This window comes from Gossypium hirsutum, chromosome D05 (assembly GCF_007990345.1).
Source record: "Gossypium hirsutum isolate 1008001.06 chromosome D05, Gossypium_hirsutum_v2.1, whole genome shotgun sequence".
NCBI lineage: Eukaryota > Viridiplantae > Streptophyta > Magnoliopsida > Malvales > Malvaceae > Gossypium > Gossypium hirsutum.
This window is the reverse complement of record NC_053441.1, coordinates 30,203,074-30,226,319: the sequence shown is the minus strand read 5'-3', so window position 1 is coordinate 30,226,319 and position 23,246 is coordinate 30,203,074. Positions and strand designations below refer to the sequence as shown.

The window sequence follows — 23,246 nt, the reverse complement described above, 5'->3', positions numbered from 1 at the left end:
GTTCTAGGCATTGTATCAAAAAGAACAGATATAATAAAAACCTATAATGAGATTAATGTTTAAAAAAAATTGTGTATAAAATCTTTACTCGAGTTTCTTTTTGTGTTTTGCGAAGCTATTCAATAATTAAATTTAGGTATAAGCGTTTGTAATTATTATTTTGGGTAAAAGTTTCATAGTCCAGGTAGTAGGAGTCTAATTATTATATTGGGTAAAGCAAATTTGGCATTATTTTCCTAACTTGAATTTTTTATTCGTATTAATCCATAAACTTGGATTCCATCAAATACTTGAATTATTTTTAACACCATTAAAATGCAATATCATGAAAGTATGAGATTATATATTAACCCCTTAAAAGTGATAAAAAATAATTTAATATTTTAAAAATTATAAAGATATAGGCTATTAATGATAAAATTACATTTTTACTATCCAGAAAAAAATTCTAACTTCTTCCCGTTCCGAATAACCTCAATAATAAACAATCCGACAGCTACTAGCAAATAATAAATTATATTATACTAATTCTTTTTAATCGAAATAACATTTAGAAGAATCGCACATTTGCTCCCAAGACTACATGCATTCAACCTTATTTAATGAACTAATCCTATCAAAGATGTTTGATGATATTTTAAAATAAAAATTGATAATTAGGAGGATATCACCCATGTGATTTGGATTAGGGCAAGTCTTTAATATGGATATGCGTTAATACAATTATGTTGAATTTTGTCTAAAGTTTTCATATATTTGCATGAAAAATTGGACATACCCATATATGTTGTGGATCAAAGACTCAGTCCATTAAGTTCTTGAGATGCAGTATTTTGGATGACTTGCTGCAAACATTGAATGACATGGGAGAAGGGAGGGCGTTCAGAAGCCTCACTGCAGGTTAACCAAAAAAGATATTAGGACCAAGAAGAGAGGGAGGGGGGGGGTCCCAAATAAATAATAATGTTAAACTCGAATGGTTTCACAAGTTTTGAGATTATTGAGATGTAAACTTTCGGCTGTAAGAAAGCCTACTTACCGAGCCCAACACTGTTCAATCAAGGAAGCTACAACTCGGTTTACATGGCTTGGGATCTCAAGCCTTTCACCTTTGAAACCTACAGCCGCCACAACCTACAGAAACAGATCAGCAAGATTTATATTTATATATGCTTTGGCCTCTAAATTATATTATATAACATCATCAGCAGCTACCTTGCAGTCATTAATAGGTCCAACCCAAAGTCAGACCAAAATTGGCTTAACCGACTTTAATTGATGCTCTTCGAATAGTCAGTTTTAATAGGTTAAGTCAATCGATTATTGGTTCATAAACTGTAAAACCAAACCGACTGAATTAACTGAAACTATTCTTTAAGAACACAGTAGTAAAGAGCAAAAACTGTTCTTAAGAACACTGTTTCCCCCAACTAGATTTTTTTCCCCTTAAAACCTACCTTCAGATCTCTTTCATGAAGATACCTTCTATTACTAATCATTTCTTTTCCCTATTTGTGCACACGGGTAAGGCAATGTTACCTGAACTTGGGTGTGTGTGATACAGACATGTCGTCTAACATGTCCTATGTATTTTAAGGATCCTCATAGATCACATCCCCGTATTTATATGTCAGACATGAGTATTTCAGAAAAAATGAAAAGCAGGAGCAACATAGATGCATGGATCTGTAGATCAATTATTTCTAATTAAATAAAAGATAGATTGACCTGTGGTGGGTTTAAATGCTTCCATGGTTGCTGGAGTGTCATAAGTTCCCACAGAACCACTCCAAAGCTATAAACATCGGATTTCTCATTTGAATTCTCATTGCATAGAACTTCAGGTGCCATCCACTCCGGCTAGACAAAGAATAAGGAAATCTAACTTTTAGTACGTAAATCATCCAAGTGCAAATAATGAATCCAAACAAAACTTACTGTTCCGGCAGCTGTTTTCGATGAAAGAAATGTATTTGCCTTAGAACGTGAAAGACCAAAATCACAGACCTGCATGACCAAAATTGCAGAAAAATATTCAGGTCCTTCTTATCAATGCTGCCCTCTTGCAAAGCATATGAGAAAGGCAGTGTATCACAGTTCATATCAGTTCTTACAGAATTATCACATACAGCTGACTATCTATTCTAAAACTATACAACAAAAGAAATTACACCGGTCCTATGCCCTCTAAGGGTGAGTTTTGATGAAGGTTTCAAGAAGACATTTTCAGAAACTATCCAATAAAATTACCTTGTGTAGAGGTTCTTTTTCAAATAACATTTCTATTGTAGCTTGAAACATTAAAAGAACAAATGGTAAAATATGATCTTAGTATCTAGATTGTCATATTAAGTTGAAGAACTAAAAATTGCGCAACAAGTGGCTTAGGAAATCTATTCATTGAGCCATTAAAAGAAAAGAAAGATGAAAGAAAAGGAAAAAGAAAAACAAACAGGTATGTAGCATGTAACATGAATTGAATTTTAACACTTACTTTAACCGTATAATTACTGTCTACCAAAAGATTTGGGGATTTCAAGTCCCGATGAACAATGGGAGGCTTAAGTTGATGAAGATAATTCATTCCCCTTGCCTGTCACCAGAAAAAATGTCTCAGCATGTGTTGTGGACGCTTTTATAGGTCGCACATATGAGAGGAAAAAGGCTTTAGTTAAGTCTTTAAAGTAAAACTATTTACTTCGGTTTAGTTTACTTTAAGCTATATTTTTAATTATTAAGGTTAAATTGTTTTATCTCCTAGAAACATCTTTCTATGTAACTAGTCTCTATTTAAGAGTCCTATGGTAAAATAAAATAATAAGCAGAATTTCTATCTAATATTCAAGAGATATTGGTTTCTCTCTAAACAAGTCCTAAAGGTTTCAGTATCCCTTTGACGAGCTGATCATCAATCAGCATAGGTCGTTCTAGGAATAGTGATAAAGGGAAGGCCATCACTTCCAGCATTCCCGTTAATTGCCTGGTGACTCAATCCTATTCCCACCTTCTCAACGGCATGCAATGGAAATATGACATAATTTCAAATACCGCAAGTTAGAATTCCTGTGAGATTCAATAAAGTTACTTCTTGACAACACATTACCACATCCAATGCCATGTTCAAGCGAAGCTTCTCATTTAAAACCTTCCAAGCATCAGGCATCTGCAAAAGTCGAAAGAGACTCCGTCTAGTTCCAAAGAAACATTCTGTGTATCAGAAGGGCCTCAAATTTAAGATGAAATGCAAGGAAAGCACATAAGAATGATATAAGAGGGAAATCTTGGTACCTTGACAAATATTCAGTAACAATGGACAACTTTGGTGGTTGAGTAACAGCACCCATAAACAGAACAATGTTAGGGTGCCGTAAACATTTCATGATGGAAACCTAGCAAGTAGCAATGGAAATGAGAAAATGGTGATTTAAAACATTAAAAGGGACAAACAGATGGAAAACAGTAGCCTAATCATACCTCCCGTAAAAATTCCCTGAAGCGTTCTATATGAAAATCTTGCTCCATGAGAATTTTGACAGCAACTTCCTGAAGGCACATTTTGTATAAAATAAGTTTAACAGTTCATACACAATGACAGTGGATTCATAACTTAATTAGGAGTAGTAATCTGATATAAACAATTGAATTGGGTGCCTTCAAAGACAATCAAATGTGGAACCATGTTTGAGAAGGGAGATTTAGGATTTTCTATTTAATTTCACAAGTTCTGAACCTCCAAGAAAAGCATGAACTAAGAAAAAAAACTCAATTTATGAGCTCCCTCCTTCATACAAGGACAAAAGGGGGAAGTTACGAAAACAAGTAGAAATCCATACAAACACGAGTAAAATGTGCTTACGCAACCACGAAATTCAGCCCGATGAACAGTTCCAAAAGAACCTGAAAAGCATTTATCAGCATCCTTAATAGTATGACCTTTGAACATATCATAAGCTAAAACACAATGCACATCTTGAATGAGAAATGAGCAGTGTCCAATGTTATTAAATCATGCAGTTTTTATGTTCTTCAGAGTTTAAAACATCATATACCTGCTCCAATTCTCTCTTTTAAAACAAGTTCGCTCCAAGGAATATTTAGATCTTCCTGGTCAAAGCTCATTACTGGATCATCTGATTGCTTGAAGTTAATAGTACATTGCATTGGATCTGAGTATGGAAAAGCTTGATAAACATCTTTGTGCATGTGAGAAGTAACAGAACTTGGCAGAGGAGGACTTCTGATCAAGTGTGTTGAGTTGATGGCTTTTGGGAACAATTTTGAAGAGTTCAGCATCTGAAGATCTTTATCACAGCCAATATTCCACAAAGTGCTCTGGTGCAGAGGTGAAAGAGAAGATTCTTTGTTGTTGCTTAAGGTGGAAAAGGGGTTGTTCTTGTTAAAGTAGTTTCTATCAAATGCTTTCCTAGGCTGTGGACCAGTTTGCTCATTTTGATTGCTAGCATTGTCTGCAGTAATCAAAGACCAGAAAAATTGTAAAAACCATGTATTGGGCGGTAGTTAATTTCTCAAGCAAGCTCAATTTATCACTTTTTTAGGTCGTGTTTGACATGCAATTCTAAGAAACCATTTTGAACATCAAAAATATTGATTCTTAGCAATCACAACGTCAGGGGGTTAAAGAGTGAATGAGGTAGCAAATAATACATAGATAGATAGATAGATGTTTGACTGAAAAAGCACTTCTTCAATTCAAGTGCTTGTCCTCAAATATTTGACTCTAAAAAAAAATACATCAAGAACATCGTCTTTTCGTAAGTGCACGAATAACTTAAGAGAATAACCTGAGGAAGCATCAAGGCAAGCATGTTTATGGGATTGATCATCAATGAAATAGAGTTTGGCCAATGTCTTGATGTTTGTAGCAATCTCAACCGGTTTAAATCTTGGATGACACAGCGGTGAAGAAACTAAAATTGATGAAGTACCATTGAGTGAGGAATCAGGCTGACTTAAGGCTCCTGGCTCCTCAAACAAATCAACCAAATATTCCCTGGAAATTTGTATGTTAAAGCATGGAATGAGAGGAAAGGGGGCTGGATCTTCTCAATAATAGCCTCATAGAGTTCTAACTTCAAAATAAAATGCCAACAAAAAAGTCTAACTACTATATAAGGATCAATTTGAGACATTAAAAATTCATCATTCAAGAAGCTTTCAATTTGAAAAAATTTGACACATAACCACCTAAATAAAACCTATGTACATTCCAATAAACACTTGTGAAGCGTGAGAGTCAATTCCAATTTACCTGTCAGGACCCAACTGCACAAGACAGGATGAAGCATCTTCCCTCCTGCAATATTTGCAACCCTTTGTGATGCGACATGGTAGATTAACCAAGTCTGCTAATATCTGCAAAAGTTATAATTTGACAATGTTTCCGTCCTATAAGCATTTTGATCAACAGTCACTCAGAAATAAAACATCGACTGAAATTAACCGATACGTACTCAAATATATATATGTATACACATATTGAAATGACAGCTAGCTTGTATTCAGAGATATACCTTAAACAGTAACACACGATGGACGCAAAGGCCAACAGATAGGCTTCCAATTGGAAATACGATAGAGCCTGAGCAGTTTTTCAGAACTTCGGTGCACTCCTTCCATTGGCTATAAACATCTTCTTCAGAAGAAGCTGCACCCCTGTCGGTGACAACAAAACTTTATTCCTAAGAGATATGACATAAAACCATTGAATCTAAAACTGATGCAAAATGAAGAACATGCATACCCCATTCGGTTACAGACAAGACATGCAAGCTGATTAATTGCATCTTTTGTGCTGATCCAGCTGCTAGATATTTTGAGAACCCAATTTTGAAGTTCCTTCAAACTAGGATCCCTTAATCTATCAATCAGAACAACAGTAATAGACAAATCAGCATGCGGATCAATGGCCCTCAATGACTCGATGGAGGGCATCAGGCCAATCTCTCCTTGATCAGCACTTATAGTCCATGCATAAGGATCCATCCCATTGACTTGGTAAAATCCATCTGGAAGTCTATCAAGGTAAGATAGAATGCCATTTACCTGAACCAAAGGAACTCAGAGTACCTTAGAAATTCTTCATATGAATCATTAAACTTGTTTTCTGAACTTCTCCAGTCATTGGGATGTAAAATTCATCAACCACCAAGAAAAATAATCCAGAACTACTTTTTCCTACATAAAATACTATTTGCCTGCTTAAACTTGACGAAAAATGTTTTTATTACCATTACAAAGAATGCGGTTTCATAGAAATATTCTAAATATAAACACATTGTTCAACCACCAAGAGATAAACATCACAAAAACTATGAAGGACATGGTCACTCAGATTTTTAATTCCAAAAAATTATAAACATGAAAACTTGAACAAAATGGCCAAGTGAAATTGCACAAACATTATAGATAGAAAACCCAATATTTAATGTATACGACACAGACATTATCCTCATAATCATGGAAAAATTAGTAACATAAATTCAATCATCAACCATAAAGCATAAAACCCTTTACTAACCAATAATTCAAGGACAAAAAGAAACTCAAAGAAACAGAAAAAATGAAGTGATACCCAGAATCGATGAGACACATGCTGAGGTGAAGAAGAAGAAGAGGAAGAGGAGGAGGAAACTCTGTTGGTGTTAGTATCAGAATTGAAATCCAAGAAGTTGGAATCAGCAGCAGAAGCAGCCAGCGAAGAAACCCGCAAAGCCAGCGCCAACTGCAATTGGTAACTCTCTTCGGTCTGCTGAGCCCAGCTTCTATTGAAGGAGGCCATCATTTCCGGCTCCAGACCATTCAGTTGGATTTGTAATCTGCAAGTGTTGTCAGATTGATTCCCATACATTGTTTTTTCATTCTCTGAGGAGAATTCAAAAAGGAATGGGAAATGGAAGTTCGTAAGAAAAGGACAAGTCTGAAACAGGGAATTTGGTGTACGGTGATTGGAGAGGGCAGTGGGACAAGCAAAAGAATGAAAGGGACGGCCATTTAATATAATGGAAAGTGGGGAGATTCACTGAACTTGGGTTTGTTTTATTACAGGTGATTTTGGTTCGTTGAATGTAGATTCCCGGTAATCTGTCCGTATAGTTTGGATTTATAAATAAGGTTAAAATTTAGGAAACATTGCTTTCATGGCATAGTCAGATATATGCCGTTTGGCATCTTAATTAATATTTCCCATTATTTAATTCATAGAATCAAGATTTCATCCCATAAATTAAGTTATGTTTGATGAATTAAAATATATTTTGCTAATATCCCACAATTTTGTTAACGAAATACATTGTCAGTCTACTAAATACTTACCAAAATAAATATGTTAAATATTAATATAGATAATTAAAAATATTTACGCGGCCAATTTATATTTAAATAATTAAAGATAAATAAATCGGATATATGATTTCTTAAAGGCACATTGCATTCTCAATTGAGAAAATATAAGTTCAAACGTTGAAGGTAATATTATTGAGTGAGATAACTATAAACCTCAAATATAATAAAATAAATTAAACTAATTTTATATAATTATGATAAATTATTATATAATTCATATAGAAAAAATATGATGACACAAAAACAATTATGATAAAATTGATATTAAAAATCACGTACAAATCAAGAATACATATTTATTTTAAATTGAATTATCGATTATGACTACATTTTCATAACTCTTTTTCTCAATAGTTTCACAATAATACTAATTATACATGCAAAATATGCTATAAATTTACATAATAAAAATAACATAAATTTATATGAATATATGATTGTTTTGACCCTTTTAAATAAAATAACATAAAATTAATCTATACTTATATTAGGGTGTTCAAACTTCGGTTAAAATCGAATTAATCGACTGAACCGATCTAATTCGGTTAATCGATCGGCTATAGGATTTCTGAAATTTCGATTAACGGTTAATTCGGTTCGAAATCAAGTAATTAACTGCATTAACTGAACTTAATAAATAATACTATATATTATATGTATTAGGTGATTACTAATTCGGTTAATTCAGTCAAGTGAACATTATTAATTTATTTTTTGGTATGTTTTATACTTGTTTTAACAAAAACAAAACAAAACATATAAATTTCGATTAATTCGATTAACCGGTCAAATTAACTGAAATATTTCGGTTCAGTTAACCGCTTGAACCTCCCTAATTAAAGGAATGTTGAAATGATGTTTCTTCTTAAGACACTTGGGGCATACCCATCACCTCCTTCTTTTGATTTTTCATTTTATGAAAACTAATTAATTTTTAATTTTGGTCCTTCTAATATGTTTAAATTTGAGATTTAATCATATACTTTAACTTTTAATATAATTTGGTCTCTATATTTTTATAATTCTATTAATTAGTTGAAATAGTTAAAATTATTAGATTTTCGATTAAAATATTATGTGGTTATATATAATTTGAAAACAAAATTTTAAATCCATAAAGTTGAGAGACTAAATTCTTAAAAATAAAAGTTGAAGGACTACATTCCAAATGTACAAAATATAGAGACTTAGAGTTATGGTTGTTTGAACCACATAAAAATAATATGGGCTAATCCCTTGAAATTAGTACAACTTAAATACATGAGATAAATAAAATTTCAAATAAACAAATATATGGCATAAGCACAACGTGTAATATATGATTAATATGCAAAACCAACATAATACAAATAAATATGTCAAAATGTATTTAATTTATTAATACGTAAAAATATATATATAAATTCATAATAATAAATCTGCAATATTTTAAACATACAAAAATTTTTAATTTTTATTAAATTGTATGTTATATATATATTAGCAAATATATCTTAATTAATTCATATACATGTTTTAAAATTATTAATTAGGTTTTATAACTTAATTTAATGATTACATCTTAATTTTAAATGTAATTATAGAAGATAAATATAAAAAAACTCAAAGTTGGTATTTGTTTATGACATACCAATCAATAGTGTTACCATATTGACTGCTATGATTGAAATTCGAGTAAAAGATATTTGTTAAATTAAATTAAATTATATATTATTTTCAAAATAAAAAAAATACACGTATTATTGAAAAGTGGAACAAAGAAACAAATGTTGAATATAGAGTTTTAAGTTGCTTCAAAGAATTAAAGTGGAAGTCATTTTTCTTCTTAAATTACTTCTACAAGCACTAAATTGGCCTCATCAGCATATTTCTTTTATATATGGAATTGTTTTTTATAGAATTATCAACTAAAATTCTACTATTAAACCAAGAATAAAAAGATTAATTTTGAAATTAAATTTTAAATGCGTAAAAAAATACTAATACAAATAACACAATTAAACATTTCCTTACATTCCCTCCTTTCTTCCTCAAAAGTAATTATTTACATTCTTTTAGAATTTTTAATTAACATTTTATTAAAGTTATGTTAAATAATAACTCATTTGAAATTGAAAATTACAAAAAATGCAAGTGTTCCTTATTTATATATACACATAAGTGATTAGTACGCACTTCGCGTTGAATTGATTATTTATTTGTTTTAAATTATAGAGTAAAAATTTAAATGTTAAAATATAATTTAACTCCTTTTACACTTCGTATGTTTGGAATTTAATTTATCTACTTTTATTTTCAGAAATATAGTCTGCTTTTCAATTTTAAAAAATTTAAGTCTAATTGTTATCATCATTGAAATTCTTCTATTAATTTCTTTGGTGTGATATTTTTTTTTAATTTCTCGGTAATCATGTAACAATGAAAATAACATTGAAAAGACTTATTATGATATTTTATTAAAACACATTTGAAGCATCATGATAAAAAATTCCATTGAAATTATACTGCTTTTAAGAAAAATTGATGTCAACATTGAAATAGTTAACAATATTAACTATTTATACTAGTTAATTACATTATAAAAGTAGATAGACTAAATTATGCCAAAAATTAAAGTATATAGATTAAATATCAAGTTTCAACATAGTCTAAAGGCCAAAATTGAAATTTGACCATTGTCTTGCGACGTAGAAAAAAATGACGCAAATCTAAAAAAAAATAGAAAACCATGTGTCAGACTCTAAGACTATTAAAGTATTCAAATTATATATAGTCACGTAATGTTTTAATCAAAAGGTTAACGATATTGACTATTTGGACAAATTAATAATATGATAAAAATATAAAAACCAAATTATATTAAAAATTAAAATATATAGATTAAATCTTAAATTTAGATATATTAAAGAGACCAAAGCTAAAGTTTAACCATTTTGATGAAATTCCCCCCCAAAAAAAAAGGTCGGACTTGCCACGTCTATGTCTAAGTGTCACGGGGCTAGATCTTTTGTCTCGCGATCCGTTTGTCCAAACTCGCCTAAGTCAACCTTTACTCAAATGAGGATTCCTTAAGAACTCCTCCAAGGCACCAAGTTAAAGAGCGAAAACGATTTATACTAAAAGAAGCTACAAAGAACAACAGAAAGAGCGCACACAAAGTGTTTGAGTAAATGCTCTCAATATTCTCTTATTCACAAAGAATAATGAAACAATGAATAGAGTACGTACAAATGAGGGGTAGACTCTCTATTTATAGTTGAGCTCCCCCAAAACGGACGATCAAGATATGTTTACATTGACAGACGAGATTGACCATATCCCTTAATTTTAGGGATTTACAATATATGCTATATCAAATCTAATCTAATCTTTACAAGATATGATTCCCTCAATCTTCTAATATTAGTTACCAAATTAGTCTAAGTAGTCATATCTTCATTATCGGGCCAACCAGGCTTCTCCAACAACTTCTTGAATCAGGTCAGTTCTTACGAGTCAAATATCTCCATCTAAACAATAGACCTCCATTGGGTGCATTTGGTGCGATGGTCACAGACTTTGAATTGCGGCTCGTGAAAGACGGAAGGTTTTTTACCTTCTTTTTATATATATATGCGCTCTCTTTCATCCATTTTATTGTCTAAGTCAAGTCTTGTATGGGTTGAGGTTGCTATACAAGTTATCCTCTCAACAATGTCAACTTCATGATTAGAACTAGATGCAAATACTTGACGAATTTCATTTCCGCTTCTTCCGACCACTAGTTGATTAGTAATAGATATTTATATGAAAAAATTTATTATTGAGAAATGGACTCTTGATCAATATTGTTTGAACTAAACCAAACCGAAAGTAAGCTAAGCACGAGAATGACTTTGAATCGATTAAACTGAAAACCAATATAAAACCGGTTGAATCAATTAAAATAATAATTAAATCGACAATTGAACAAAATTAACTTTATCACTTAATCTTAAATTTTTAATATCTTTTAATTAAATCAGTTAAACCAATCAAGTATTGATAACTTTGCAAATTCAACTACAAGTCCAATTTAAAAAACATTGCTATTGATAAAAAGACTAAAAGCATTTTATGGATGGGGTGTGCAACACAGTTAATTCAGCCCAACTCAAAATATGTGCTATAAACTTTGTCTAAATCCATCCATATTTTCAAATGAGTAAACCAATTTCATTTAAACTCATCTATATTTTCTTATTTTTAAAAATACAAACTTTTTATTTAAAATTTATAATTATATATCTTTTATTCGGTTATATATAAATATATACTTTTATTAAATTTCTAAGCATAAAACTTTTTTTCTCCCAAAACGGGTTTTACATCCATAATTCAGAAAATTTTAGATCTAAAATTTTGAAATCCAAATTCAAATCCATCTTAAAAAGCTTTAATCTTATAGAACCCAATAGCTTTTACCCTCTAAAGAACAGCTCACAGGGCAACTAGAATTTATGCAATTCTGATATAGGTTCAAAATCAAACTAATTTATGCAATGCCATCCTCAATTATCATACTTGACATTTGGTACTATCAATTTTTGGATGTTTTTCAAAAAAATTTGTAAGACATGAAGTCTAATTTCATCTGTCAATCTTGCTTCAAGGCCTTTGTTATGTAGGCTCTTGTTAGTACTATTGCTAAATAAGCCAAGACTGTGACACTTATACCTCCAAGCAGAACCAATCGGTCATATGCAGCTTCCTGGACGGTGTATACCCGGAGACCAATCGTATTCCAATTGCTCTCCGTCCAGACAGGGTCCAGCATCCCCATAGGATCTGAGGAGTTCGGAGGCAGCACTTTCCATGTTCCAGAGTCCAACTTCAAGCGAGTTGAATATGCCGGGACGTACCTATGATGAGGAATAACATTCGTTTACAATTCTAGAAATATAACAATCGCATTGTCCAATTTTAATTAAGGATACTAATCAATCATTTTGCAAGCCGTATAGCTAATTCTCATACAATCATACTTAATAATACGAACTGCTTCAATTTGTACAGACAATGTACTGATAATATGGTAGTGGTATACAGTTAGTGCAGAGCTTTGTATCAACCAGACAAATCATACTCTAGCATCAGAGAACACCGAACCATGTATATATATGCATTATCTACTTCGGTAAAAGCAAATGAAGCAGATTTAATCATCTAAGGCATCAGAGATTATATTACATTTTTTAATTATTGATTCTCTTTGACAGAATGGCAATAAATTCACTTGCCAGAACGAACACACTTGCTCTAAAGTGGGTATCGGAATGTAACTGAAAAAGAAAATGAAGGAAACAATGCTTGGTAGAATGATTGCAGTAATGACAACTTAAGTTGAAATTATCCAACATAAGTTGAATTTAAAACATGCTTGAACAAAATGGAATGTTCATGGGCTGCAAATCCAGAGCATGGAAGAATGGACAAGGTAAGACAAGCAACAAGCCATAACACGCACTGCTTCTCATAATGCTGGCTCAAGACAATCCGTTCAGGTCTTACTAAGACAAAGCTTTTAGAAACTTTAAGCGGCAAAGTTACCTGGTTGTGGAGTTAACACAAATGCCTTTCCCATCGGTTTCTGCTCTAATGCACACTCCACCATTGTTGCTACAATCCTTTGAGCAAACAGTAGTATTGCCCTTTGGAGTTGATGTTCTATCTGCCAGAAAGTTCCACACGAACCTGGAAATGTCATCCACCTGATTGGGAGAAGGTGTTGAGGAAGGTTCTCCAAGAACAACACCAACATAATGGCTTGGGCATGTATCAACACTTGTAATATAGCTGCTAACCAACTCACATGACAGACCAGGATCACAATCCAACAAGCAACTAATTAGTTCTTCTACTAGAGAGGCATTCACATTAATTGAACTTAGGGCTGAACTGGTGGAATCCTTTTTATCACTTGCAAGAACATAGAGAGTCCGAGCAACAAGAGAAGCAGCTGCAACTATTGCTGAAGAGTTTATATTTGCTGCAACATAGATGATGCCCAGTGTATTTGCAAGTTTGAGTAACATAATGAAAAATGAAGAGCAGAGAAAAACAAACAAGAATGAAATGAACTCACCTGAATCATCAAGATGACTATGATAGAACTTGTTGGCAAAAACGGTATCAAAATCCTCTAACACAATCCCAGAAGTTGAAGAGTTCTACTAAGAGATCAAAAGCAGATAATAAATATGGTTTTGCTTTGTGATGTATTTAAATAAACAAATAAAAACAAAAATTCCCCGCAATTTTGGCAGTGCATAGTGGAAGATCTTCTAATAACAATGATTAATGTGAAAAGCAAAGTTAGGCAACAAGAATGGCAAGTGGAACCAAAAATATTTCTTAGTCTTAATGGGTTAATAATAAAGGTACAGTTTGTTAATCCTGAAATTTACATATACAGATTAAAAGGTCTGTATTTTCAGGAGTGCATGTGAGAAAATCCTAGAGGGAAAGTAACAACTTTAAGATCTTACCATGCCTAAATAGTAAATCAAAAAGTTTTCCACCAAAATAAATCAAATGTTTCTATTAAAGTAATGTTGCATGGCCCCAAGCAAATTCCCAACAGTTAAAAATTCCACCTTAGAGGTTTTGCGCTCAAATCCTGAAATGTTAGGTAATGGAGGTGGGTTTAACGGATGGAGGTTGCCTCTCAAATGTATGTACCAAAAAATTAAAAAGTTTTAATTACCTTTATCAAATAATAGTATGCATTACTCTCAATTACTAGTTTAAGGTTTGGGCTAACATTGCCCATAAAAATAATAAGTTGTTTTAATTCATAAATCCATAAGAATATATGGTATTACTTTTATGGCAAAAGGGTAACCTCTCAGAAAACCTATTTATATGTACAAGAAGTAATAGGTAAGGTGAAGAACAGAAATACAATCGAAGTCGTAGATTATATGAATATATCATATATTTTAATTAGGTAAAATAAAAGTAAGCCTGTTAAGTGAATCTCATCTTTACTCCTATCCTAGGAATAGCCATGGAAATGAACAACTAGAGAGTGAAGAACATGAGGAATTTACTTTTCCAGGGAAATTGACTACCGCGGGAAACGACTCAAATAAAAGTAGGAAAGGAAATCAAGAGGGGCAAGAATTTTTCAATATTAAGGATCCAGGATATGTAACCTCATGTCTCAAGCCCTCCAAGATGTTTTAGCAAAAGAGAATCTCCAGGGAAATGACTAATCTAAATTAATCAAAAAGAGAAATTTTCAGGATTTCTTGTTCCAAGAACTCCCAATCCCTCTCCAGGGGAGGCTTTCGTCTTAGGGCAAAATGCAGTCAAATGAATTGCAAGATTAGCGTTGTTTATGACTTGATTTGTTTCTCCTCAAAAGGAAGGAGTGATAAGCATGCTACATTCCTACCATATCATATCATAATGTCATACTGCTGTTAAGTTATTATCGACTCTAAAAGGCAAGGTATTTCCTGCAAGAAAATTCTTTGAAAAGAACATGGGTTTTCCTTTAAGAGGGAAGGCCTAAAAGGCAAGATTTTTTTTAACAAGAAAAATCAGTTAAGAAAAGGGGAAAAATCATGTGGTCATGCAGACTACGAATCAATATATTTCTGACAAGGAACAGCTCTAATGAGAATAAACTAAAATTTTAAGGTTTCTTAAAATTAAAATGATTTGCAGCTCTAGTTGGAAAAAAGCAGCATGCTCTGCATCATGTATATGCTTGACCATACACAAATGTAAGAGTTAAAGTTTACTCCCCAAAACCTTTCTCAGAAATGCCATCAAGGATGATGGAGGAATTCCAGGATTAGAAGAGCTGGCATTTGAAACTGTAACACCTTCAGATTTAAGGGACTCTTGAGCAAGTTTCAAGGCATCCAAAGCTTCATTTGTGTCAGATGAAACCTACAGCAATAACCAGCAAACTTAAGTGAGAGTGGAATATCAATTAGTTACCGAAGGATAATAAATATTAATTAGTGGCATAGTATCGGGCGCCTAAGAATGCTAGCATAATAACTATCTCAATCAAGGGAAACAGGTGGATCTCAGAAATTAAGAGCAATTATCATGGAAACTATTCTTCTTCTGATCATTATTATAGTGCTAATTTAAAGCAGCACAAACCAGGATAAAAGGAAAGTGGTTAACACATGTCCATGGTTAATTGCTTATCAAAAAGAAGATTCAGACATTCTTCAACAAATTCTATGTCTATCTTGGTTCCACTCAATTTTAAAAATGTTTTAAAAGTAAAACTTTTCAATTTGCTCAACGACCATTTTGTAACCAACATGGGTGGCTAGCTGCATTTACATTTTAAACATTGCTAACTTTCAACAGGAATACTAAAAGGGGCCCCAACAATGCAAAATGTTTTCATTGCTACCCCCATTGTAAATGATCCGCCATTAAACAGATTAATGCAGCAGCCATATATAAAAGCGAATAGCATTAATGCCTCAACACAAGCTGCAATAATAAGTCAAATCAACAATTCCTTCTATCATCTCCACCTTTCTAACCTATGGCACTATGTTGTATTGCAAAGAACAAACGCCTGCATAGAATGCTTAAAAATAAAAGAACACAACCAATCATGTGTAGAATGTCTAAGGAAATTTTTTGGTGTTACTGTACACTTCCGATATATTATTAATATTAATGAAATAAACAAGCCATTCACTACCTGTGTGTGAGCAAAGAAGGTTTTGTTCCCTTGACTGAAGCCCTTTCCAGTTGATCCAATTTCCATGACCTTTTCCAAGCAATCAAAGAAAAAATTGATATTTATATCTACGAAAGAGCAAACTTGACATGATCACAGGGCAACTACATAACACAGAAGAAGCAAAAAAGAAGGATCGATTACTTCACAACATACACATCCACACAGGTAATCTTAATTGATCAAAGTAAGAGAATAGCCAAAGAAACCCCCTCCAATAACATAGTGAAAAACAAGTTCAACCAAAGGAGAAGAATACCAACTGAATCAGTGAGCTATTGAGACCACGAACAGCATCTGACTGCTGATCAAGTTCAAGTAAAAATCTTCTGCTACCAAGGTAACCCCAGGCCTCACCAGTGAAAACAAGAAAGACAAGCTGCATTAAATTTATAGAAACATTAACAACCAAAAAACTTATCTTGGAGATTGACACCTTCCAGAAATGTAGCTAGGGAGAATGCCATAGAAAACCTGTTTATTAAGGTTGTCTAAACCATCTACATGAGAAAGGGCATCAACTGCTGCCAACAATGATATCAGTCCCTGAAAAGTATTGTGAACCGAAGTTTGTATTTATTTGGCAGAAAAGACATAAATGAAGTAAATATTACCATGAAATTTACAAACTTACAGATATAGGTGAATCTGCACCAAGGCTTTTGTCCCGAAAAAATGATGCAGCATCCATAGAAGCCACTGTTAGTATAATGGGCTTGGACTGATTTGAAGATGAGTTGTTAATGGGTGGGACTGCTGACCAAACACTGCCCTTCATTATTAAGATAAATAAAATTAGACACTGATGTAAAATTTCAGAAAACATAATAACCCTTGCACCTCAATAACGTCATACAGCAGTTTTAGGTCATCAGAAAACATGTTTTACCATTTCCCTTTTTTTAATTTCATTTTGTTGGGTGTTTAATCACATTTTTTGTAATATACATTCCTGGAAAAAAAAAAGACATGATTTCTGCACATTACCCATCCCTTTAAGAACATAAGCCGTAAAATTATCAGATACTACTACAACATGGAGAAGTGCTCTAAATTTCATCAAAATCCAGTATCAAAGAACTAATCACAATTCAACTATCTACACTAAGAAAAGGTTAAGCGCCGGCTAACTAAAAGAAGCTCAATAAATAATTATTTTGAAATTCCAAGGAGAGATGCCATGTAAGGTAGAAATTAAGGGGAGGAATGAAGCAAACAAATATATTAAGGGGTGAAGAAATTGTGGAGCTTATAAAGCAGGATGGTAGCCTAACTTGATGGGCGTGTCTATTGGGTTGACAGCATCCTCTGACAATATGGTACCAGATTGACTCATCAGGGAAAATAAATCTGGCAGAATTGACTCGAGCTGTACAAAAGGGAAGGGAAAGTTTGGTGAGAGACACAAATTCTAATTTGGATACTGAAGATTAGAGCTGACATGGGATATTGTAGATTTACTCCAGGTTGAGTTTAGTTTAGTGAATTTTGAAAGGATTTTCAAGTTAATTTTATAGCAGTGTTGCGTTTTCACTTACAGTTTTCATCAAGTCAAGCATCTTATGTGACTTTCAGCTTGGCTACCAACAAGTTTTACTTCTGTGTCACGGTTATCAAGTCAGTCTAATAATACTGTGGCACCTTAATGGTAGCCCAAGAACATGTTAAGAATATATCTTGTGACACAACTCTACTTATCTGTTTCTTTACTCTCCTTATTCCAACAGACCTAGTAACAGCTTTCTCCCGCATTAGTCATTACTTATAACAGGGTGATTGCCAAATCTGTAGATGTCCTAAAATCCCCTTCACATCTGTTGTTTTGCATCTCCATATCCTAAGTGAAGGCAGAATAGCCCAACTACTAACAAGGTTCTCAGATGTTAAGTGGGAGAGAATGATCAAACCAAGCACTAAAACGAGATGCATCAGCTCCACACTAGGTACAAAGGAAAATGAAGGAGCTAATGAAGTGATATTTTCCTCACCCAGCAGGCTGTTCGTTTTTATTATAGCCATCACATGACAGGGGCTAATGGAATTTTGGCTATAGATGTTTTCCTCACCTAACAGGCTAGTCTTTTTCTATTATGGCCTGTCTAATGACAAGGGCTAGTTAAATTTTGGCTAAACGAAAGGGTTATAATGCCAAAACTAACACTGCAAACATTTGCCAGATGTGACTCCATAGACTAGAATTCACAAATTGAAGCATAGAAGTCTAATGCAGCATAAGACTCGCCCCTCTGATCAAGCCACCTATCAGTAGAAACATTATGTCACCAAAAGAATAAACATCACTTCATCTTGAATATTCGAAGCTTAAATTTTTTGTACCAGTCAAATTGAAAACACCGATAAAACAAAAATAAATAAGGAAGCAATTGTTAATTAGGAAAATAGCCAATCAAATGCTGCAGCAAACTCATTTCTTATATTATTCCTGAAGATATTAATCAGATTTTTCCTTCTTTTTTTTGGCTAAAGTGGTCCAACTCTTCCTTTGCAAAGTTAATAATTCTGTAAGGACAGGAACAAAGAAGTAACCAATTGACGAACTTCATACTTCAAATAGATACCAGACAAAGAAGTTTATATTTATTTAGAACCCAAATAGATTAAAACCAAACTAACAGATTGCACTATGAAGTGGTAACTCCACGAGAAAGGAAACTTTACCTGTATCCTCCTAATGGAAGACAAGTCTCTTCTTTCAAACATGATTCTGAATCATGGGTCCCAACCTTAGTTGTCTAATACAAAGCAAATGCATCAAAAACTAGAATGTAAGTCATAAATGGTGCAAGAAGTTACATCATCAACAAAATCTTGCACGACCACAATTAAACTAGTAGTAAAATATACCTGCATCACCACGTCAAATTCTGCAACATTTGTAGTATAAGCTTTCTCTGTTTTCTCATTCTTCATTGCAATCTGCATGGTAAGGGAACTCATTAGGATATTTGCTTCTAAAAAAGGACTAGTCTAACTAAACAAGTAAGCTATCAGTCATGATGCTTCTGTGGCCTAAAATATTACATACCGGGACATCTTTGCTTCTGATCTTAAAATTGTACTAACTATGCCTTATACACAATTACTTTGGGCACAATTTGAGATGTAGGAGCATCTAAGCACCAATCTAGGGCCAAAAGGGCAGCTTTATTTCTTAGCCTCTTCATACTTCCTTCTAATACTGTTGTTTGATTAAAGATTCATGTACATATGAGTTGTCATGAGTTTGGACGTCTTAAAATTAGTAGTGAGATCAAATGCCATGATTGTAGAGCAACCATAAGTCTCTCCTAAATATCTAGTCAATGGCCATTGTGTTATAGTTTTAGACACATTTTTTATCCGGTTGGTCTTTTGTTTTGGGCACATTCATCTGCTTGTTTTCTCTGTTTTCATGTGTCCCAATCATATTCTGTTCAATTCTTCCAGCATGACATCAATGTTGCTTGAATAACTGCATCATATATTGGTTTTTATTTGAAATAAACCATGCCCAGCAAATCAAAACTAGAAATGAACCAAAAAGATATAAATATTGTATCAAAATCAGAAAACTAGCTGTCCAAGAAATTTAACAGTCTCTTAATCTATTTTCATCAAACAACTGCAATTAGACTTGACAAATCAAGAGGATAATTAACTGTAACCATTGCATCAAGCTGACAAAAAAAATCTAAGACTCTTCTTTCATTTCTTGAATGCAAGAGACATGATCACTAGATTAGACTTAATTTGATGTTATAAACCAGAGCAATAACATCATACTAAAAGATATTGGAATTGGAAACTGCAAGATTTACCTCTTGCAAGGTTGATGTGCTACTTTCAGAAAGTAAAAACACAGGAAAATTATACGATTTCCACATGATTCCAGATCCCTGAAAAAAAGTATGAAGCCCCATCATAACAGATATTGATGACAAAAACCTGAGCGCATGTACAATACGAACTAGCTAACAAAGAAACTTCAAAACTCAAAGGATCTTTATCCTACTATAGACTAATGGCATACAATTGGGTTCCACTCGTAAGTGGTGTTATGATAGGGTGCAAATTCAGCTTGTGGAAACTTTCGAGCAGGAGAGAATCCTGCAAGAAAAAGATTAATTTTTTAGTAAAATGAGCATATTTCCTTGACCCAGCCTAGCTCCATAAAGAGAAGACTAAAAGCAATAAGTAAAAGACAGGGTTACCTTTTAGCTTATGTTGGATTTCAACCCTCGATTCAACTAAAACACCAGCAACATTACTAGCAAAGCTTGAATCATTTGATATTCTGAAATACAAAAAGGTATTTGACGATAAGATTATTGAAGAGAATTATCACTTCAACAAACAAAATCATCAGAAAGCCACCAATTACAACATTCATCCCAAAGTTTGCCATCTTCATAACTTATTGAAAGTTAAAAGTGAGCACTTAAGCTATAAATTGCAATGAAGGGCTAGCACCTCTCTAATAGCAATCTTCAGAAAATTTCAACTTGGAAACATATAAACTGTGAATATTTACCAACAATCAAGCATATGATAAATACTTTTGGCCCCAAGATCCAATATTATAACACAAATATTGCAAACTTTCTCTATATTTATTCCATAGTGGTCAAACTCAGAGTTGAGAAACAGGTTCTTACATCCATTGTTAAACGAATTTGACCTTTGAATATGATTCTTCACATTGAGATGTTTCCTCAGAACCAATTCAGTAGTGCTGCAAGACTTCCCCAGTTCTCATAGCTACCCAAATGTACAGAGATTACCTCAAAATATAACAATGCTACACTAGCCTTCCTTCTCCATATACTATTCTAAAACATACAAACAACACATTATTATCCTCCTTTTTTGTGCTCTAAATTAATACATGGAATAGAATAGTGATCTCAAATAGCTTTCTACAACTTCAAGAAAATTAATTCCACATTCACAAACAAGCCCAATCCTCGCTCATAATAACCCTAATTTCATCCATATACTATATAGCATTCTTCTCACATTTAAAACTGAAAAAGCATACATATTAAATTATTTTTTCTATAAAAAAAAAAGGGAAATTGCAAGTCTCTACACTGTCAGCAGCCTGCAAAGATGTTTAAGAGCCATGCTAAGGCTGGTTGGAATGCCCAAGCCTAATGCATGAGGCCATGATGAGAAGCTGAGCTGGGACTAATTGCTTGGGCAGACTTTATTGGTTGCTTCTGAATTTAGTTTTACATTTCTTTATGTTAAAGTTAAAGGTTCTCATTTCATTTTCTGTGTTCTGAATGTTAAAGTGCAACAGTATTTTCTTAATTTTCTGGTTTGCTGGAAATTCCTGATTTGACTCTAGAATCTTACTGTGGGTAATTTTATTAATTTTCAATTTGGAGTCTTAAAGTATTTGTTGATGTCATAATAGGAATAAGAATTTTATTTCTTTTAGGATTTTCAGCATCATTGCTTGGTCTTTAGGAATTGATTTCTTCTCTGTTTTCTTTATTTATTTTTTCCTGTTCTCCTCAACTTTTTAAAATTAGAAAACTTTCAAAAATCCTAACTGCCTAGCAGTTCTAACTCTATATCTTGTCTGTTGCCTTGTTTGCAACATTTTTTTTTCTTTTGGTTCTGGTACATCTTAGTCAAAAGATACCAGTCCTTGCCAAAATGACAATATTTTAAGCTTTTATCCGAAGTTATTGCCAGCTGTCAAGAAACCAAAATTAGACACAAATTTGAAGTATCACAGTTAGGACCTTTTCAAAAGTCTAATCAATCTATTACTTAACGAATCAAAAAGAGAAATTTAGTTTAGAAGGCATTGTTTCAATATACTATATAATTACCTTTTTATGGAATATTTAATACATAAGAGAGTTCTATGGCAGGTTTATTCAAAGCATGTATAACATAAATAACCCGAAAGATTATATAAGAAATTAAAATGCATACATATACACCTAAAGAAAACAAATTTGAAATGAAAGTTTTGGTAAACAATTCCAGTTAATGAGGGAAACATATCTATATGGTATGGCAAATATACATACATATATATATTCCCTCAACTAGAAAAATACAAAGACCCAGGAAGAGGAAAAGAAATTTACATGAATACCAGGGAGACACTCCCAAGGAGGCCTCAAAAACATACTGATGGGCAGAACATACCTACTAAAGAAACCATGCACATCATCCATTGACAACAAAATTGCAGATGGCAGACCCAACTCCTTGTTGTTCTTGTATTTTATAATTGGAGCAACAACCTTGTCTCGACCAGGATCTGAAGAACAAAACATTAGCAGGAAAAGCACAAATTGACAAACAGCAACTGAAAGAACTACTCTATGGAAACATTTAGGTACAACGATTCCACCATCATTGGGGTACAGTGAGGTGGGGGGAGGTCTTACTTGAGCAACCAATCTCTCCAGAAAGATTGACTAGTCGTACACAAGGGTATCCATCAACAACCATATACATTGACTTCTGAAGATCAGGAACTGATTCCATTGAGTTCGTTTGTCCTAAAATTTCCAAAATAAAGAGAAATGCTAAACTCAATACAGAAACGCCAAATCAACAATGTTAAAGAATAACAACAAAAATGAAAACTGAAGTAAACGAAAAGATATCAAAGTAGTTATTGCAAAAAAAAAAATACTGAAACAATCATAAAACGGAAGTCACAAAAGACAATTGTGTTCAACAAATTTGAATATATTTCACTTTTTGTAAGTAATCAAATCAAAAAAGCATATTCAAATTTAAGAAATTAAGAGTTAGAAATCGCATGTGCAAAAGAAAAGCTTACCATTACCAGACAGAGAGAGACGAAACCGGAAACTAAAGAGCAAAATGAGAAAAACGATTTTTAAAGCCATGACGGAGAATTGGACGGAAATCAGAAACCCTAGGTTATTCTGTATACAATCTTCAATGGTAAAAGTTCTTCGGTGAGAGAAAAAGGAAGGAGGGAGTGGAATCGATCGGTAAGAAAACAATAATAATAATAACAATTGATAAGGACAAATTTTGCATATTCGATACTAAAAATTGTAAGTGTTTTCCCTTTTTTTTTAATTAATAATTCAATTTTTTATATAAAATTTTTATTCAATTTCAATTTTATTCCACTTTC

The 23,246-nt window shown here is 32.8% G+C and overlaps 2 protein-coding genes across 5 annotated transcripts; both read right to left on the bottom strand.

Annotated features, from left to right (window-relative positions):
• Window positions 1-497: 497 nt before the first annotated feature.
• Window positions 498-6,983, bottom strand: LOC107904191 (serine/threonine-protein kinase CTR1). Its single transcript, XM_016830476.2, has 15 exons — window positions 6,593-6,983; window positions 5,762-6,063; window positions 5,532-5,673; window positions 5,270-5,373; window positions 4,803-5,011; window positions 4,050-4,466; window positions 3,857-3,897; window positions 3,475-3,543; window positions 3,289-3,389; window positions 3,104-3,188; window positions 2,495-2,593; window positions 1,939-2,007; window positions 1,729-1,860; window positions 1,040-1,134; window positions 498-894 (listed from the first exon to the last, which is right to left on the bottom strand). Exons 1-15 carry the CDS (start codon window positions 6,866-6,868, stop codon window positions 795-797), a joined length of 2,241 nt encoding a protein of 746 aa, XP_016685965.1. The 5' UTR covers window positions 6,869-6,983; the 3' UTR covers window positions 498-794.
• A 4,871-nt stretch (window positions 6,984-11,854) lies between these two features.
• On the bottom strand, window positions 11,855-23,200 carry LOC107904189 (nicastrin). Of its 4 annotated transcripts, XM_016830475.2 has the most exons (16): window positions 22,920-23,200; window positions 22,519-22,632; window positions 22,274-22,388; window positions 20,317-20,399; window positions 20,136-20,212; window positions 19,924-20,001; window positions 18,971-19,042; window positions 18,785-18,858; window positions 16,740-16,872; window positions 16,580-16,651; window positions 16,365-16,484; window positions 16,067-16,135; window positions 15,142-15,282; window positions 13,466-13,550; window positions 12,931-13,369; window positions 11,855-12,242 (listed from the first exon to the last, which is right to left on the bottom strand). In XM_016830475.2, the coding sequence occupies exons 1-16, from the start codon at window positions 22,987-22,989 to the stop codon at window positions 11,978-11,980; spliced, it is 2,007 nt and encodes a 668-aa protein (XP_016685964.1). In that variant the 5' UTR covers window positions 22,990-23,200; the 3' UTR covers window positions 11,855-11,977. The 4 variants fall into 4 exon arrangements, with proteins under 4 accessions (XP_016685964.1, XP_016685963.1, XP_040950585.1 ...); XM_016830474.2 differs by having other exon boundaries at window positions 12,931-13,550; XM_041094651.1 differs by lacking the exons at window positions 22,274-22,388; window positions 22,519-22,632; window positions 22,920-23,200 and adding an exon at window positions 20,761-20,915 and having other exon boundaries at window positions 12,931-13,550; window positions 20,118-20,212.
• Window positions 23,201-23,246: the final 46 nt, after the last annotated feature.